The sequence below is a fragment of the Sinocyclocheilus anshuiensis genome, unplaced genomic scaffold (genome assembly GCF_001515605.1).
Source record: "Sinocyclocheilus anshuiensis isolate Anshui unplaced genomic scaffold, SAMN03320099.WGS_v1.1 scaffold371, whole genome shotgun sequence".
Taxonomy (NCBI): Eukaryota; Metazoa; Chordata; class Actinopteri; order Cypriniformes; family Cyprinidae; genus Sinocyclocheilus; species Sinocyclocheilus anshuiensis.
Window position 1 is genome coordinate 1,290,430 of NW_015549597.1, and position 18,417 is coordinate 1,308,846.

The window sequence follows — 18,417 nt, forward strand, 5'->3', positions numbered from 1 at the left end:
AAAACTCGCGTTTGAATCGTCAGTGGCAAATCCTTTAAATATAAAAATGTACTTACAGGCTGTGAGTCAGCATTATTTGTCAGCATCATAGACTGTATAGGGTCAGAATGTGCGCCGAAGGGGAAACGGGAACTGAATTCACCAGAACACCGGCATTTTAGTCTACTCTCCCAGGAAACAGTCCTCGTTCTCCGTAAAATGTGCTGCACACATCTGAATATTTGGGTTGAAGTGTTCTGGAACAGTGTTGTAAATACAACTTAACCACTGATTTCTCGTTGTGTCCTCTTTGGAAGGCCAAACAAAGTAGTTTCGCTTTCACAACAAAACACACAGCGTCTTCACAACATGGCGGCGGCAACAATAAAGTTACGCCTTCTTTCTTTGCGTGAACATTTGGGCGGCGTTATGCAAATCTTCCCACATCGTGACGTAGACATGTGGGGGCGTGTTAGGTAGGCGAGGTTGATCTCTTTGGATTTGAGACTTTAGTCTTTGCAACTTCAAGGATCTTATCTATGCACGAACAGCTTGTAACACTCCAAAGAGAAAGGAAAACTTGAAATCGCATCATATGACCCCTTTAAAAAATGTTTATATGAGATTTATTTTATTTGTATTATTTATTTATTTATTTGGGATTTGTTTTTAAATTATTATTTATTATTAGCCTATTTATTTGACCTAAAAGATATTCCGATGTCAGGTACATCATTTTGTCTGAGAAATAATAAAAGGACACTTTTTCATTTATAATTTGTCTTAAATCTCATGTTGTTAAAACAATCATTAAAAAATTGATCATGAAACCAGTATTGTGGAATCGTTACATCCCTATTCCCAAGAAGCGTTTCTCATGATCAGTGTTGATAAAGGTTGTGCTGCTTAAGAGTTTTTATTTTTTATTTTTTTAAGGATGATTTGATTAATAGAAACTTCAAAAGAGAGCAGCATTTATTTGAATTTTTTTGTAACAATATATTTACTGTCACTTTTAATCAACTGAATGCATCTTTGCTTAATAACAGTACTAATTAAAAAATATATTAAATAAGTATAATTAATGTGTTATTAAATGTTAAATATTTCTGTATTGTATCTTAAGAAAAAAAACGGACCCAAACCTTTAAATTACTGCACGTCTTTGCAAGCAGTATCTTTAAGGTGTTTCTCAACCGTTCAGAAATAGTTTTATGTGGTCCTCAGGACAGATACGTGTGTGCAGTAACCAAAGACACGCTTGGGAACTCTGTGCCCTGTGCAGTTCTTAGACCCTCGTGAGTTTGACTTTTAAACTGTTTATTCAGCAAGAATTGATCTGACTCTATACATTTTCATACATTTAGGCCGTGCCCTCACTTTGTTTCTCTCTCTTTTTGTTTCCTGTCTTTCCCACAAGTGGAGTCGTAGTCACTATGGAGTGTGTGGAGAAGCTCATACAGAAAGACATGATTGATCCAGTGACTGGAGACAAACTGAAAGAGAAGGACATCATTCCCCTTCAGAGGGTGTGTATGAGAGACATAAAGCTATAAAGAGTGTCTCAACAAAGTCAGTGTATAATGTCTGTCTTTGCTTGTCGGCAGGGTGGGACTGGCTTTGCAGGTTCAGGAGTGGACCTCAAAGCTAAAGAGGCCAGACCCGTTATGCAAGCATAAACAAGAGGATTGGACAACGCTTTGACCCTGTAAATATTGTCATTCATTTTGCTGGACTTTTTTGGAGTCCTTTTGTTGTCAGTTGTTTGGTGAGGGGTAATTGGAGTGGATGTTGAAGTTATTTTTTTCCCTTTGCCCCCAAAGATACTTTAATGTCATGTGTACACAATATAGAGTAGATGTTTTTTTTTTCTTTTTTTTTAATAAATCATTTATTAAACATTTTTTAAAAATCGCATTTGTCATGGGAACATTAAAGAACGTTCTTTAAAAAAGTAACTAAAAAGTTACTTTTAACAGTAATGCATTACTTTTTGGTGTAAGTAATCAACAAAGTAATTGAGTTACTTTTTGAATGAAGTAACTAGTAACTGTAACTAGTTACTATTTCTTAGTAACTAGCACAACACTGTTAAGGACACAGACACAGTTTGGAAAATGCAAAGGACAAAGAATGATTTAGCTGAACAAGATGGTGACTGACTAATAAAAAAAAAATTAAAAAAAATTAAAAAAAAAAATATATATATATAAGCTTCTGTGATTAACAATTAGACCTCTTATCAGAATGCAATATAATGCCTTTGTCAGAACACTGAAATTAAACCCCAGTCCACAATTTAAAAAAAACCAACATGGCTTTATTTGGAATTCACAGAGAGAAAAATGTTCCACCAATACAGTGTCAATCACTTTTGTCTCCTCCCATCTATTGAGTCCCTGCCCCTCTTTCCCTCCCTCTGGCTTCATCTCTCCTCAGCTATGCCTCTTTTCGTTTTAGTGATACGTTGAATGTGAAGTCACAGACCACTAAAATTTGAAATTGTGAAATTTCCTTTGTAACAGTCAAAACAGGGCTGTTATTGTGAATACTGATGCAACTGTCCCTGTCCAGTAGTGCTGAACTCCTGAGCATCTCTCAAGTGGAAGATATCAGTCCATTTCCTCACAGTTAGCAAACTGGAGTGTCTGTTCATAAGGAATGTGAGTGTTCCTTACGGTTTTGTTTCAAAGGACGAAATGTGTTTGACAATAAATAAAATTTTTATCTGTCTCACTAAAATACCTGTCTTCATTGAAGCCTAACCCCTGACTTTTGACTCTGGAAATGTTCCTACCCAACACATGATGAAAATGAGCTTTTATTTTCATATTCAGTTTCCTATCTTCTTGCCTACACCCCAAATATGTTGCCCAGATATGCCAGCATTAAAGTTCATCATGTCTTTTGGTGAGATCCTCTCCGTAATTAGTCGCTTGGCTCCCAACAAACATGTTCCAGTTTGCCAGAATCTCCTCCTTTGTGATTTTGTCATCCTGGTTAGTCAATTACATGAAGCAGTTGGAAGTCCATTGCAATTCATTGGCAGTGAATTAAAAGAAAGAAGAAAATTTATTTTTGATTATTATTATTGCCATTTATGCATCATTGCGAATTAATGACACCACCCACGTTGAAGACCCAGTGAAAGCCACTTACGTTGTCTTTATCGGTTTCATGAATGAGATGCCGGGCCTCATTATCAGCATGGTCGACCTCTCCAGGGAGGATCCAATGAGAGACTTCACTGGCATCAAGGAAACCGTCCTAACAAAAGCAAGCAAATCATGAACCATGAAAGAATAGCCAGGAAACACTCCCAGGTGATGCTGACAGATTTCCTTCCCACGGCATACCTTGTTCATGTCTCTGAACTCTGAAAAGTGCTTCTTTTCTGTTGTGACCCAATCTGGTTCATTCTCTCCATTTCCAGGGGTGAACATGTCCCCTAGGGTCATAAGGAACACACACAAGCACAGTTTCAATTCATCTGGCCACAAAATATCAGTTCTAATGTAGGCTTTCTTCTTTCCCAGGTGAATAGAGTAGACATTTACCAATGTATTCCTGCAGATCAATCTTGCCATCACCATTCTTGTCAATGTCTTCAATTGTTTCCTGTAACAATGAAGGATCAAAGTTCGCAACAGTGATCTGTTTCAGTGCTTCTCGAGTAGCCTGTTCTGGTCTGAAAGATGTTAAACGCTAACAATAGATAGCAAAATTAATAATCTACAGTATTCATAGTAATTCTCCTGTCACTTGGCCAATTTTTATTAGTATTTTTTAACAAAAACATACATTCTGCAGAATCATGTAGAAACCCTCTTCCAAAAAAATTAATTATTATACATAAACATGTGACCCTGGAGCACAAAACCAGTCATAAGGGTCAATTTTTCAAAATTGAGATTTATACATAATCTGAAAGTGGCCATAATCATATTCATAATCATATTTGGCCGAGATACAACTGTTTGAAAATCTAGAATCTGAGGGTGCAAAAAAATCAAAATATTGACAAAATCGCCTTTAAAGTTGTCCAAATGAAGTTCTTAGCAATGCATATTACTAATCAAACATTAAGTTTTGATATATTCACAGTAGGAAATTTACTAAATATCTTCATGGAACATGATCTTTACTTAATATCCTAATGATCATTTTTGGCATAAAAGAAAAATCAATAATTTTTACCCATACAATGTATTTTTGGCTATTGCTACAAATATACCCCAGCGACTTAAGACTGGTTTTGTGCTCCGGGTCACATATAGTGAAAATGTGAACAAGAGAATTTTGGTCCTTGGTCTATAAGTTTTTTTCATCCCTGTGAATCTTCTCAACATGTATTAAACATTTTTAAAGCTGTTTCTGTAAAACATGCGAGTATAAATGCCTTCTGCTTTACTCTATGTACCTGTATCACAATGTCCCTCATGTGGTCAAACTCCTCTGGATGGAGGAAGGCGGTGAACTCTTCTCTGGTAGCAACACCGTCCCCGTCCCGGTCTGCGGACTTGAACCGTCTTTCATCTCTAGTGAGCATGGCTTTATAACTCACCTTATCATCCACATCATCAAACTCTGCATCTGGAGTACAGTAATAGTACATTGACCGTCAATATTCTTTAGTTCTGCGGTATGTATTGCGGTTTAAGGTCTAAACACTAAACATTTTTGGTCTATTTAAATTAAATACTAATTTATCCAAAATACAATAGTTTCATTTTGTGAAGATGTTGCATTGTTGTGAACAATAAATACATAACCCTTTCTCATTAAAAGCCACATAATTAGTAGCCGTGCCCAAATTCAAAGGCTCATTTTATTTACCCATGTAATATCCATAAGTGGTGTTCTTGTACTCGATCCAGCCAATCTTCCCATCCTTGTTCTGGTCGTACTCTTTCCAGTGCTTGTCCACATTCTCCTCGATGTACCTTCTCTGCCTGTGCTTGATCCAGTGGTGTAGCTCAGCATGACTGATGAAGCCATCCTTATCCGTGTCAATCCTATCCACAATCTTTCTGCAAAGGGAATATACAAACAAATACAAAGACACTAATAATATTATAACTCTCCTATTTACTGTACCATTCTCGCATAGTTATTTTACCCTAGTCTCTCTTTGCTCTCCTCAGGGCTTAGCTGGTCAAAGGTCTTGGCTTCCTCTTTGCCCAGGAAGGCCTCGTGGTCATAATGGTATCCATGGGCATCATCATGAACATGGTCACTGAGGTCAGGCTTATGATGTACACGCTTCTCCTGTGCAGGCACAGCAACGGTGACCCCAAAAAACAGGGCAAGTGTCCCTAAAAAGAGCAGCTGCATATTCTCCCTAAGGAGTGTGTGTAAAAGAGACAGAAAAAGATTTGATAAATTCTTTATGCCCTAGAAAAAAAAAGGATTATGCACACTAACACACAAAGTCATTGTGCTTAGCAATGAAAATGTAAATTTATCATCAATGGTCTCATTCAATTTTAAATTAAATGATACAGCATAGACATTTGTTTTCAACTTTCTGAGTAAGCATCAACTATTTTATGTTAAAGCATAATAATAAAAAAACAAGAACAAACATATAAAATCTAAAAACAATGTTTTGTTTTATGCAGTGATTTACAGGCAGCATATAATGACTATTGAACGAGCTGTACAAAAATAGTTGACATTAACATAAAAACACAGTGCAATTTAAGTTAAAAAATGAAAAAAAAAATGTATGTAAAACCGTATAAATGACTTACCAAGCCTGCAGTGATTTCTGCTCGAGTGCAGCCGTTTATCCTGAGTGGAGGAGTACGCGTTGGCACTGTTCTTCTTTAAAGTGCACGTAAAAGGGGGTGGGGCAGCCACGTTACGTGTCCTCAAAAAGGTTTTACTGACAGGAAAAAGAGCCAATTGTTAGACGAGATTGGGCGGGGCCTAGGAGAATTCTAAATTCTACTGGCTGCGAAACGCCACGTTGACACGCGTACGCGCATGCAGAGAGGCAGGCGTGTTTTGGCAAACTGGGAAAAAGTTTTGAGGACTGCTAATCTTTGACAGAAACATTGTGTTAATTGCGTTTGGACTGGAAATTAATGGAAATAAATTACATTTAATGCATGTTAAATAACCTTAATGTAACATGCAAACTCTTAAGTTTTATTAAGTCTTTAAGGCGCAAGTTAGTATCTGGTCAGTGGTCTTTAAATTAGGCTACTTATACGCCGAATATAAATAGTAGCCTAATAATAATATCAATACTACTCAGAAAGTGTTGAGTGACGGTGTCGTTTTGTAAATTAAAGGCCAACTCATCAAATTCTTTACCATTGTCAGATTAAACAAGTTAAATGTCTCACATATAGAATATTAGGCCTATCATGTAAGTGTAGTTTTTAAAGTTTTTTTTAAACAAGCTAGTATAATCCCTTTTAAAGATTTATTCCTTCCTTTTTAACTAAACATTTGTCATGCACTTTTCAGAAAGTTGATATCCGAAATAGCAATTTGTTTGTGGTCAGTTTGACAGGTATATCAGGGGGAACATGTTGAAAAATGCAATAAAATATTGCAACTGAATATAACTGGCTAAAATATAGAGCAGCAGTGTGAACACAAATCAAAATGTTTTAAATTCTATTCATGTTTATGCCATGTTTTATATACTGCAGTTTATGTTATCAAGTTAAAATCTCATTCAAATTTACATCATACCTGTTTTTTTCTAAAGTGTCATACACTCAAAGTATATGTTATCAGTTTATACATTCCCTGAGAATTGAGCCTAACCATTGTTTTGCTATCACCAGGCTGCCAACAGAGCTATAGGTCTAAGAAGCAAAGGTCTAAGAAGTACTAACTTGGTTAATAAACAGGCCTAGACAAACTCTGTAGATTTTTACATCCTTCCTCTGCTGTTTTTAAGGGAAAAATCTATGTCAGTTCTGCAGAATGAACATGGTGAAATGTGTTAAACTGAGCATAATCAAATTAATAAAAACTATTTAATTAACAAACACACAAGGGGCAGCATAAACTTTTGTACTGTGTGGGGTCAATTTTCTAAAAAACAAACAAAAAAAAAACTTTTATCCAGCAAATATCCAATAAATTGATAAAAAGTGTCCTTAAATAAATGTAGAATTTTTAAAAAGTTTTTTTTTTAATAAATGCTGATCTTTTGAACATTCTGTTCATTAATAAAGCCTGAACATTTTTTTATCACTGTTTCCGTAAAAATATAAAGTAGCACAATGGATCATGTGACACACTGACTGGAGTTATGGCAGCTGAAAATTAATCTTTTTATCAAAGGAATAAATTATGTTTTAAAGAATATTAAATAGAAAACATTTATTTTAAATTGTTAGACTGCTTCACAAAATTCTTGCTTATACCTTTCCCCCCTTTTTTTGATCAAATGAATGCAAAAAAAATGTTTAAAAAACTGACCCCAAACTTTTAAATGTATGCATATAAGTTCTGCAGAAAGTTGCAGAAAATCTACAAAGCTTTCTGCAGAATTTCTTGCTTTGAAATTCCATGTTAGCCTGCTTATGAGACAACGAAATACTTGCACCTATGGATGCTAGGACCAAGGCCACGTCGTAGTTTCTGCTTATACCTCCTTCAACTTTGTCACCTCCCGATTTCGTAATTTCTCGATTCCTCGTCCTCCCTCACATCTTTTCGCACAACTTTTCACACCTGCCCTCTTTCTTTACCTCTTTGTCTCTCTCCAGACATACACAGCGCTTCGTCCCTCGGTCCTCACCCCTTTTTCTCTCTCTGTGTGTGTATGTGTGTTTCCCCTCTCTTCTCTCTCTTTGCCTGTGGTTATGTGTCTAGTACCATGGAGCAATTGAAGGTGACAGGGCCAGAGAGAGAGAAGGGGAGAGGGAGGACGTGGCACTCTGTAGCCTGGGGGCACACAACAACACACACAGAGAGAGATGGGAAAGGAAATGGGATGCAGAGACAACAAAATAAGGAAGAAGACAAGTGCTCGGGAACCAAACGGATGACACAGAGTGATGGAGAGACTGTGGGCCTAATTAATTATTTGTAATTTATGCATTAACATCAGTGCCTCTGCCGGATTTTGGCATCACACGCAGGGTATCGAGTACAACACTTGCTCCTTTACCACATATACATGCACTCTCATACATGTACACACATTTTTTTAAGCGCTTGATGTTAATTTGTCCCGGCATTGTTGCTATGGTGACCTCTCTTCCCCCTCCCCCCAGCAGAGAGAGAGAGGGTGACAGGGATGAACTAACAAGACACTGAAAAAAATGTGCCCTGAAGGAGCGTACGCTCACACACCAGCACACATAATAAACACGCACTCAACGTCACATGTGTGCAACACTCTGACACTAAATATTAACAACATTTTATTAGGATCCCTTCTCATTTGCTTCACTTTTGTAACTATTTAAAAAAATAACCCACAAGGAGAAAGATGCTCTTCATCTTCCATTGTGTTTCTGTTTAAATCCTCTGTCTGTTTTCCGTGTCACTGTCTTTTTCCGTGCATACTCTGAACGAGTGACAAAGAGGGAGACATAGGTATGGGGGGAGGATGGGAGAGGAAGAGAACGGAGGGTTTTGTCAACCGGAAATAAATAAAGCTGGCACCCTCCTTCTCCTCCGCCTCCTCTGTCTCTCTTTCTCGTGCCCTCTGTGTCCCCCTTCCTTGTTTTTTTTTCTACAAGGATACATCCATGGCCTCGTTATGTCTTCCTATTTCTCTTTTTCTGTTTCAGTTCCTTCGCTATCATGCGTGTACTGCAACTACACGAAACTCCTTGTGATTTGTTTGTGCCGTGACAGTGTCTGTTGACCTGATGGTGCTTGTCACATTAAAGAGATGTGAAAAATGAACGTTCTGTCATCATTTACTCACCCTCATGTCGTTCCCGACCTGAGGGATGTCTGGAACACAAAGGAGATGTTTAGGAGATGCTCTTTTCCATACAATGACTGGTGTGAATGGTGACTAGGGGTCACCAAAAAGTACCATAAAAGTGACATAAGAGTAGTCCACATGACTCCTGCACTATATTCCAAGTCTTCTGAAGTAATACAGTAGCTTTGATCAGACCAATATCATTTTGGAAGCTTGGCAGCTCATTTAGTCACCATTCACTTTCATTAGAAAAGAGATGTGTGAATATGCTGAATATGTGCTAAACTTTGCGTTCCACAGAAGAAAGAAAGTCATACAGATCTGGAAAGACGTAAGAGTAAGTAACCAATGACAAAATTTGCATTTTTAGATGAATATCCTTTTAAAATTTGTGTAGATCTACTCTGACCCCATAAGTAATCTCTGTTTATTGACATAATACTTTCTCATTTAAAGTTTTTGCAGCCAGTGGTTCTCAGCCTTTTTGTCTTCAAGGCACACTTTTATCCGAAAAGGTTTTTGTCCACTTTTTGTCCTTTTCAAAGGCCCTCCTGCCTAAGCTGATATATGTATCATTGGTATGTCTGTTGTAGTAAAAATAAACATGGTTTTTCTTAGCATTTTAAATTAAGATTTTGTTAATATAACTAACTTTTAATAAAGTAATATAACAACTCATTGGGGCCACCTTGAAAGTTTGCTGATGCCCCCTAGTGGGTCCCGGCCCTCTGGTTGAAAACCATTTACCTTAGAGTGAATGCATGAAAAAAAGAAACATATCAGTACACAATAAAATAGCTCATGATTCTCTGATTCAAAATGAACCCCTTTGATCCTTCTTCTTACTTCAAAAGTGAGCATAAAGTGGCCTCCTATTTATTTGCTTAAGTTGAACCTTTCATATTAACTAGAACCAAAATGGTCATGCTTGTAAGTAATGTTGGCTGAGTCTCCGGTATCAGACCTACAAGTCTCTCTTTCTGTTTTTCTCTCGTATTTTAACGTGTCACAGGTTCTTTGGTTTTTAAAGTTAATCCAATAAAATATGCAAATATAGCATTGGGATTGTCACAAAGTGCAGTGGAGGGTAAACATGCCTCATGTTTGCATGTAATCGTACTAGCGAGCATGGAACATACAGAGAACAGAGTAATGTGTGAAATTTCTCTTCTCATGAAGATGGCAGTGTCTTGTTTTATAATTTAAGAATATAATGGTCTGTTGTTCATTGAAAGAGCTTTTCAGCACAGCAGCTTCTATATCTATATGATATATGATATATGACAAAAAGGTTCTTCTATGGCATCGTGAAGCACCTTTATTTTTGTGTAGTGGAGTGTTGTGGAGAGTGTAGGCTCCAAGGCCAATTTAAAAGCTTTAAAAATATACTAAAATTATAATTTAATACTTATGCTCGGCTGCATTTATTTGATTTAAAATACTGTAAAACAGCAATATAAAAAAAAAAAACAGTTTTGACCACAGGAATAAATGACTTATTAAATAAAACTGAAATCGAAAAATATAATTTAAAATAACTTTTCTATTTCAATGTGTTTTAAAAAGTCATATGACTGCAACGCTGAATTTTCAGCATCATTACTCCAGTCTTCAGTGTCACATGATCCTTCAGAAATCATTCTAATATGCTGATTTGGTGCTCAAGAAAAAGATTTTCGTAATAAAATATCCAAAAACCACTTGCACAGTGTGATATATTTCATGCAGTTGTGCATTTATGTTATACCAAAAGCTCCCAGGGATTTGTAAATCCAGAGAAATTCAAAGCATTAAATTTAGATCTAAATTTAGCATTAAATTTAGATCTACTCAATTTTGCGCCATGATTTTTACGCGTTTTTACAGTGTTGCGCATTATAACCAATCACACACGAGTCTGTTGAGCTTATGAATGCAATGGCCAATCGGAGGCAATTATCAATTTTGATATTTTTGTGGAAACTGCAATACATTTTTTAATCACTCTTTGACTGATGTGAAGTAGCAAGAAAATATACATCACTGGGGTCAAACAGAACAACGTTGTTAGTCTGAGATGCATTTGAATATTTTATGATAAATCAAAGGGTTAATGCTTCATTTATGTCAGCATACGACATTTGATGATTTCATAGGAACACATTTGAATTAAGTTAACTTTGAAATTACTTCTCATATACATTTGTGTTGATCACAGCAGTGCAGGGTTAAACTATCACTGACCGCTGGCCATCAGAGCAGGTGCATGATCTGAAGCTGTCTCACAGCTCTTAGGTTAGCCATTTTTGGAAGTCCGTATCTACAAAAAAGCGAATTGCCTTTGTGATACTTTAGAAATAGCTGTACGTCTCCTCTTTTTCAGTCATTTTTTTTTGCCTCCACCTCTCTCTCTCACTTCATCACCCCTTTTCCTGGCATTAAGTCCAGACCTGACACTGACACTGACTCTGTGTGTCATCCCTCTCTCTCTCTCTTTCCCACTCTCCCTCATTGCTTCAAGGACCAGAGTGCCTGCAGATGCATTTCTCTGTAGCCCACTACCCCTCCCTCGCCTCCTCTCTTTCGCCGTGTCTAACTCTCTCCATCTTTCTCTCGCTTTCCTCTCCTCCCATGCTCTCTCTCTCTCTCTCTCTCTCTCTCTCTCTCTCTCTCTCTCTCTCTCTCTCTCTCTCTCTCTCTCTCTCTCTCTCTCTCTCTCTCTCTCTCTCTCTCTCTCTCTCTCTCTCTCTCTCTCTCTCTCTCTCTCTCTCTCTCTCTCTCTCTCTTTCTCTCTTCAACACAGTCTAACATTAACAAAGCAAGAGAACAGAGAGAAGGAGAGAGGGATGAACAGAAAGTGATAGAGACACTGAGCAAGTGTGGACCACTTTTACAATTCATTCATCTACCAGGTGAGTCTCCTGCCTTCACTGCCTACACAGCGACTGAGACATTAACAGATTCATGACTCTTTTATTGGAAAAACAAAATAGATTTGGGAAAATTACTGGTTAATTGTGGAAAGGTTATGGAAGACTTGACCTTTGACATTTTCTGTTTTGTATAGGCTACAACAATATGTTGTGTTACACCACCAAAGGCAACATTTAAATAATTTAAATGTGCTTGTATTTGTCTTTGCTTGAGAGTCATACAAAGTCATATTTAATTAATTGAACTAGTTCATTTCAATTAGTGCAAAACCTTTTCACATTTTTACATGTCTATATACATGTCGGCATTATTTTATTATTTATTTATTGATTTACTATTATACTTTATAAATTCATTGTATATTTTATTATATACACAAGTCAGCATGTATTGTATATAAAAGAAGCCTTTGTATATGGATTGTATCAATATTTAACTGTTAATTTCCTGGGCATATCTGAGCTCTAATAATGTTTATTATTATTACGTATTGTAATAATAATATATATTACATTTTATTTTTTGGAAATATACACTAATAAATACAGCTGAAATACAATTTTTTCTTGCACCCTAATCTGTGTTGTTCCGCCACATGTCACTTCTCTATATTTTGTTTCTCCTTCTGTTCTAGATCATTATTTGCCTTTGAGGGCCATGGTTTACTCTCAAAACCAATGCGAATATTATTATACAAGCACTTCTAGGTTATTTAAATGGCTAGATCTATAGTATTCATGACGACGGCCTCCTTTCCATGTATGTTAGTAGTTTTACATGTAGAACTATCAGTGGAACCAGTGATATTTTTTTCTAACTCTTCAGCAGCATTTATTAATTTAGCTGAACACTGCTCTATAAATTATGTGCAGGTGCTGGCTTTTTTGTGTGACTTAAATACACTTGCATTTTGGTTGGTGGCTTCATGTCTCCATTTTTGTACTGAGTTTTGTTGTGTAGTCAGTTTGTAGTCGAAAACGTGGATTGTGTGCCATTGTGTGCATTGTATCTATAATTATCTCTTTGTTTTGTTGGTGCGCATTATAACCAATCACACACGAGTCTGTTGAGCTTATGAATGCAATGGCCAATCGGAGGCAATTATCAATTTTGATATTTTTGTGGAAACTGCAATACATTTTTTAATCACTCTTTGACTGATGTGAAGTAGCAAGAAAATATACATCACTGGGGTCAAACAGAACAACGTTGTTAGTCTGAGATGCATTTGAATATTTTATGATAAATCAAAGGGTTAATGCTTCATTTATGTCAGCATACGACATTTGATGATTTCATAGGAACACATTTGAATTAAGTTAACTTTGAAATTACTTCTCATATACATTTGTGTTGATCACAGCAGTGCAGGGTTAAACTATCACTGACCGCTGGCCATCAGAGCAGGTGCATGATCTGAAGCTGTCTCACAGCTCTTAGGTTAGCCATTTTTGGAAGTCCGTATCTACAAAAAAGCGAATTGCCTTTGTGATACTTTAGAAATAGCTGTACGTCTCCTCTTTTTCAGTCATTTTTTTTTGCCTCCACCTCTCTCTCTCACTTCATCACCCCTTTTCCTGGCATTAAGTCCAGACCTGACACTGACACTGACTCTGTGTGTCATCCCTCTCTCTCTCTCTTTCCCACTCTCCCTCATTGCTTCAAGGACCAGAGTGCCTGCAGATGCATTTCTCTGTAGCCCACTACCCCTCCCTCGCCTCCTCTCTTTCGCCGTGTCTAACTCTCTCCATCTTTCTCTCGCTTTCCTCTCCTCCCATGCTCTCTCTCTCTCTCTCTCTCTCTCTCTCTCTCTCTCTCTCTCTTTCTCTCTTCAACACAGTCTAACATTAACAAAGCAAGAGAACAGAGAGAAGGAGAGAGGGATGAACAGAAAGTGATAGAGACACTGAGCAAGTGTGGACCACTTTTACAATTCATTCATCTACCAGGTGAGTCTCCTGCCTTCACTGCCTACACAGCGACTGAGACATTAACAGATTCATGACTCTTTTATTGGAAAAACAAAATAGATTTGGGAAAATTACTGGTTAATTGTGGAAAGGTTATGGAAGACTTGACCTTTGACATTTTCTGTTTTGTATAGGCTACAACAATATGTTGTGTTACACCACCAAAGGCAACATTTAAATAATTTAAATGTGCTTGTATTTGTCTTTGCTTGAGAGTCATACAAAGTCATATTTAATTAATTGAACTAGTTCATTTCAATTAGTGCAAAACCTTTTCACATTTTTACATGTCTATATACATGTCGGCATTATTTTATTATTTATTTATTGATTTACTATTATACTTTATAAATTCATTGTATATTTTATTATATACACAAGTCAGCATGTATTGTATATAAAAGAAGCCTTTGTATATGGATTGTATCAATATTTAACTGTTAATTTCCTGGGCATATCTGAGCTCTAATAATGTTTATTATTATTACGTATTGTAATAATAATATATATTACATTTTATTTTTTGGAAATATACACTAATAAATACAGCTGAAATACAATTTTTTCTTGCACCCTAATCTGTGTTGTTCCGCCACATGTCACTTCTCTATATTTTGTTTCTCCTTCTGTTCTAGATCATTATTTGCCTTTGAGGGCCATGGTTTACTCTCAAAACCAATGCGAATATTATTATACAAGCACTTCTAGGTTATTTAAATGGCTAGATCTATAGTATTCATGACGACGGCCTCCTTTCCATGTATGTTAGTAGTTTTACATGTAGAACTATCAGTGGAACCAGTGATATTTTTTTCTAACTCTTCAGCAGCATTTATTAATTTAGCTGAACACTGCTCTATAAATTATGTGCAGGTGCTGGCTTTTTTGTGTGACTTAAATACACTTGCATTTTGGTTGGTGGCTTCATGTCTCCATTTTTGTACTGAGTTTTGTTGTGTAGTCAGTTTGTAGTCGAAAACGTGGATTGTGTGCCATTGTGTGCATTGTATCTATAATTATCTCTTTGTTTTGTTGGAGTGTGTCTCTCTGTTGTGTAGCATGTGTGTGTATCTGTGTGTATTGTTGTTAACATTAGCTGACAGTATTACTCTCTCCAGTCAAGCGTGTGTGTACGACGAAGTCAGACTAGATGTTCCTTACTTCTTAATTACTCTCTGTATGTGTGTGTGTGTGTGTGTGTGTGTGTGTGTGTGTGTGTCTGTGGGGGTTAATGTATGGTTGTGTGTATGTATGAAAGATACATAGAGAGATAGATAGATAAAGAGAGTTTACGACGCAATAGTAACATACTTTAAAGACATCAGATGGGTCAGTCATGCTAGTTTGATCTAGTTTGATGCGACAATTTTAATTACATTTTTGTATAAGTAATTTTTTTAAGTGTTAAGAAATTGCATTGTGTCATCTCAAGAAAAATTACTACTACATTTTAATAAATGCTGGGTGTAGCTATTCCTTCAGAAAGGTAACAGGGTGGATTTTTTTTACATATAACCACTTTGAAATGTTTTAAAGTCAAATGTTTACTATAGAAAATCACGAAAACAGGGTTGACATTTTAAGATATACATAAAACATAAGATAAATGGATAACAGTAAATGGACTTTAACTTGTCATTGGAGAGTTAACTTCTGAAATGACAATGATGTCATTATGACAAATATGGAATAGTTCATTATTTTAAAAATGGATAAATAAGATAATAACAGGGTTGGCACAAAACCAAAATCAAGGTTTTTACTAAAATGCTAGCTTTTGTTTCCATATTTGTTGTTTTCCAAAAAAAGGGCATAGTTGTTAGTATACTATAGCAGGGAGATGTTGGAAACAAAGACTGAAGGAAGGCCAAAAAAATTTGATCATTATAGAAAATTAAAACATAAAAAGTTTTAAAAGATGAATAAAGAAATGTTACCTGATGTGTTTACTGTTAAGTTAAATTATTAATAATTTAATAAATTAAATTAAATGCTATTCTCTGTTATAAAACATCAACATGATCAGCTAATCAAAGCCATGGAAATGCAATACTAAATTGGTGACACAACATAGGCCTAAAGAATGAAATACAAGAGCCGTTTACTGCACATAAATACTGAATTTATTGTATTTGATTTTTCCGATGACCTTTTTTCACAGTTTTACTTACCTCTTCCGTCCTTCATTCAGGGTTGGAGTGGTCTGGATGATAGAAGGAGAGGGTCAGTGTTTTCTCACAGGTGGCATTTGATGTATGACAATCTGACCATGCTGAACTTACAAAACGGCTCCAACTGGACTGGCCCAAACAACTGGTACCACCCGGCCGACACCATCACTCCTCAACACGGAACAGGTACGTGAGTGTTACTGAGTGATATCTTTATGTATTATTAGTAAAGCACCTCTGTGTGTGAATGTACGCTGTATGTGTGCTTGTGTTTGTGAAGTCAGCTTTGGGGTGAACCAGCAATTCTTATACTTGACTGAGCACAAACAGAGGGTGCCAACAGCTACACCATCAGCCACGCATGTACACCCACATACAAACACGGCAGTCTCTGGCCTTGACATCCTCTGTTTCATTACAGGAGGCGGAACTAAAGCGAGCAGACATTAGACACAGAATTAGATGCCCATAATACAGTTGCTGCTTATTCACACGTACGCAAATAAGGTCAAACTGTCAAACACAAGATGCTGCAGCGTACTAGAATTACACAGTCTTCAAAGAGACAGTTCTGTCTATATAATAACACACACATTGGCACACTGAAACGCAGCAATCTTACAAGACTCTCTGAAGTTTAATGGGGTATTTTTCTCTCAGATGGTTGTGTGGATGATCTGAATGTGCAGATGGCCGGAGCAGGGGAAGTAGTGGTGCAGGGAGAGAGGGATGAGGTGGACGAGTCGCAGCTACACCTGCAGCTAAAGAGGAAGCTGCAGAGGAACCGCACCAGCTTCACCCAGGAGCAGATAGATGCCCTGGAGAAAGGTGTGACTCAAAGCGCTGGCTCGCACTGAGCTTTCCATGCAAAATAATCTCAGTCCTAGAGAGGATGTATTTGTGTGGGATTGTTTTTGCTTTTTGCGTTTGGGAAAGACGGATCTTTTTCATATTCTGCCACATTCCTTTTCTTATACTTTCATGTACATTATACATTTCGCATACATTTTTTTCTCATCCTCATGTTGTTTCAAACCTGAATAACGTTTTTCTTCTGTGGAACACAAAAGAAGATATTTTGAAAAATAAATACGTTTTTTTGTCCATACAATGAAAGTCAATGGGGTTCAAAATGTTCGACAGTAGAATGTCACGCTGATTTGGAACTACATGACAACATTCTCATTTTTTGGTTAAACTATCCCTTCAAAAATAAAAATGTGCAATTCTGCTTGTATTAAATGTTTGGTCTTCTGTTAAATCTTTTTTCCAGAGTTTGAAAGGACTCATTACCCAGATGTCTTTGCTAGAGAGAGACTGGCTGCAAAGATTGATCTTCCAGAGGCCAGAATTCAGGTGATACTGGCTTTGTAAAATATTTGAATGATCCTCTTTGAGATGTTATGGTGTTAATGCTGAAGTGTCTTTAAACAATACATAAAGACACTGTCCATTATGCACTGACCCATATTGGGTGATTGACAGGTATGGTTCTCCAATCGGAGAGCTAAGTGGAGAAGAGAGGAAAAGCTGAGAAACCAGAGGAGATCAGGGGGCACCAGTTCCTGTTCTCAGACACATACACCCCTGAGCACGTCCTTTACCTCCCCTGTATATCACTCCCATCACAGCAACAGCTCCGGTACATCTTTTTTATTTTTACTTCACAATATTAGAACAAGTACAGCTTTGCTAAACAACTGACCGATAGATTTCTCCACTACTTTCCCTCCTATTTTCATGCGTAATAAATTGGTGTTTGTTCACTTTGAACTGTTTGTTACTACTCTTTCTTCAAACTCCTCAAATCAAATATAAATTAAAAGTTCTGTATTGCCATGATTGTTACATACAGTATTACCAAAGCATCCATAAACGCTAAAGCAGTGATAAGTTGTAGTAGTAGTAGTAGTAATAATAATTGTTGTTGTTACTGTTACTATTCTCTTGTGTTCTCTCATATAAGGCTCAATGCACAGTCGGAGTGATTCGTCTCTCTCAGGCTATAGCTCTCTGTCTGTCTTCTCCAGTATGCAGGTAAATCATGATGACCTTCCCTTGCTGTATACCATATTATCTTGATAGGCAAGATTTCTGACCAAATGGACATGTAATTCTCAGTGGCGGCTCGTGGGTTTTAAAATAGAGGAGGCACACTAATTGTATTGGTCTGGGATCCCTGCCGATTATTATTATTATATTATTTGCTTAACCACTTTAAAATGGCTTTTTGGTTGCTTTTAGTCAGAAAACGCAAATAAAACGACATACATACAGCAAGATAATATAATTTCACTTACAATATATAATATATATTATAATAATATATTATAGTTATAATATCACTTGAAACATCCATCCCTTCTTAAAAGTCTGTGTTAAAAGAGAGCTGCCTGTTGCGCCATTTAATTAAGCCGACTGCTGTAGCCTATATCCAGCTTAGGCTGTTTTCCCTAAATTTGTATATATACTG

General features: G+C 36.7%; 3 protein-coding genes across 5 annotated transcripts in view; 2 read left to right on the top strand and 1 right to left on the bottom strand.

Annotated features, from left to right (window-relative positions):
• Positions 1–1,874, top strand: part of LOC107658495 (nitric oxide synthase-interacting protein-like) — a 6,628-nt gene extending 4,754 nt beyond the window's left edge. For both annotated transcript variants that reach the window (XM_016447075.1, XM_016447076.1), the window contains exons 8-10: positions 1,207–1,277; positions 1,400–1,508; positions 1,587–1,874. In XM_016447075.1, coding sequence (XP_016302561.1) covers positions 1,207–1,277; positions 1,400–1,508; positions 1,587–1,658 — 252 coding nt within the window. In that variant the 3' untranslated portion in view covers positions 1,659–1,874. The remainder of the gene's footprint in view (positions 1–1,206; positions 1,278–1,399; positions 1,509–1,586) is intronic.
• A 403-nt stretch (positions 1,875–2,277) lies between these two features.
• On the bottom strand, positions 2,278–5,825 carry LOC107658435 (calumenin-like). Its single transcript, XM_016446981.1, has 8 exons — positions 5,733–5,825; positions 5,099–5,320; positions 4,816–5,009; positions 4,400–4,572; positions 3,537–3,597; positions 3,336–3,427; positions 3,139–3,246; positions 2,278–2,975 (listed from the first exon to the last, which is right to left on the bottom strand). Exons 2-8 carry the CDS (start codon positions 5,311–5,313, stop codon positions 2,868–2,870), a joined length of 951 nt encoding a protein of 316 aa, XP_016302467.1. The 5' UTR covers positions 5,314–5,320; positions 5,733–5,825; the 3' UTR covers positions 2,278–2,867.
• A 7,840-nt stretch (positions 5,826–13,665) lies between these two features.
• Positions 13,666–18,417, top strand: part of LOC107658497 (paired box protein Pax-6-like) — a 7,658-nt gene continuing 2,906 nt past the window's right edge. The window contains exons 1-6 of one of the 2 annotated variants that reach the window (XM_016447079.1): positions 13,666–13,752; positions 15,935–16,130; positions 16,605–16,772; positions 17,218–17,300; positions 17,430–17,586; positions 17,911–17,981. In XM_016447079.1, the coding sequence (XP_016302565.1) occupies positions 16,025–16,130; positions 16,605–16,772; positions 17,218–17,300; positions 17,430–17,586; positions 17,911–17,981 (585 nt within the window). In that variant the 5' untranslated portion in view covers positions 13,666–13,752; positions 15,935–16,024. The remainder of the gene's footprint in view (positions 13,753–15,934; positions 16,131–16,604; positions 16,773–17,217; positions 17,301–17,429; positions 17,587–17,910; positions 17,982–18,417) is intronic. The other variant, XM_016447078.1, reaches the window with a different exon arrangement.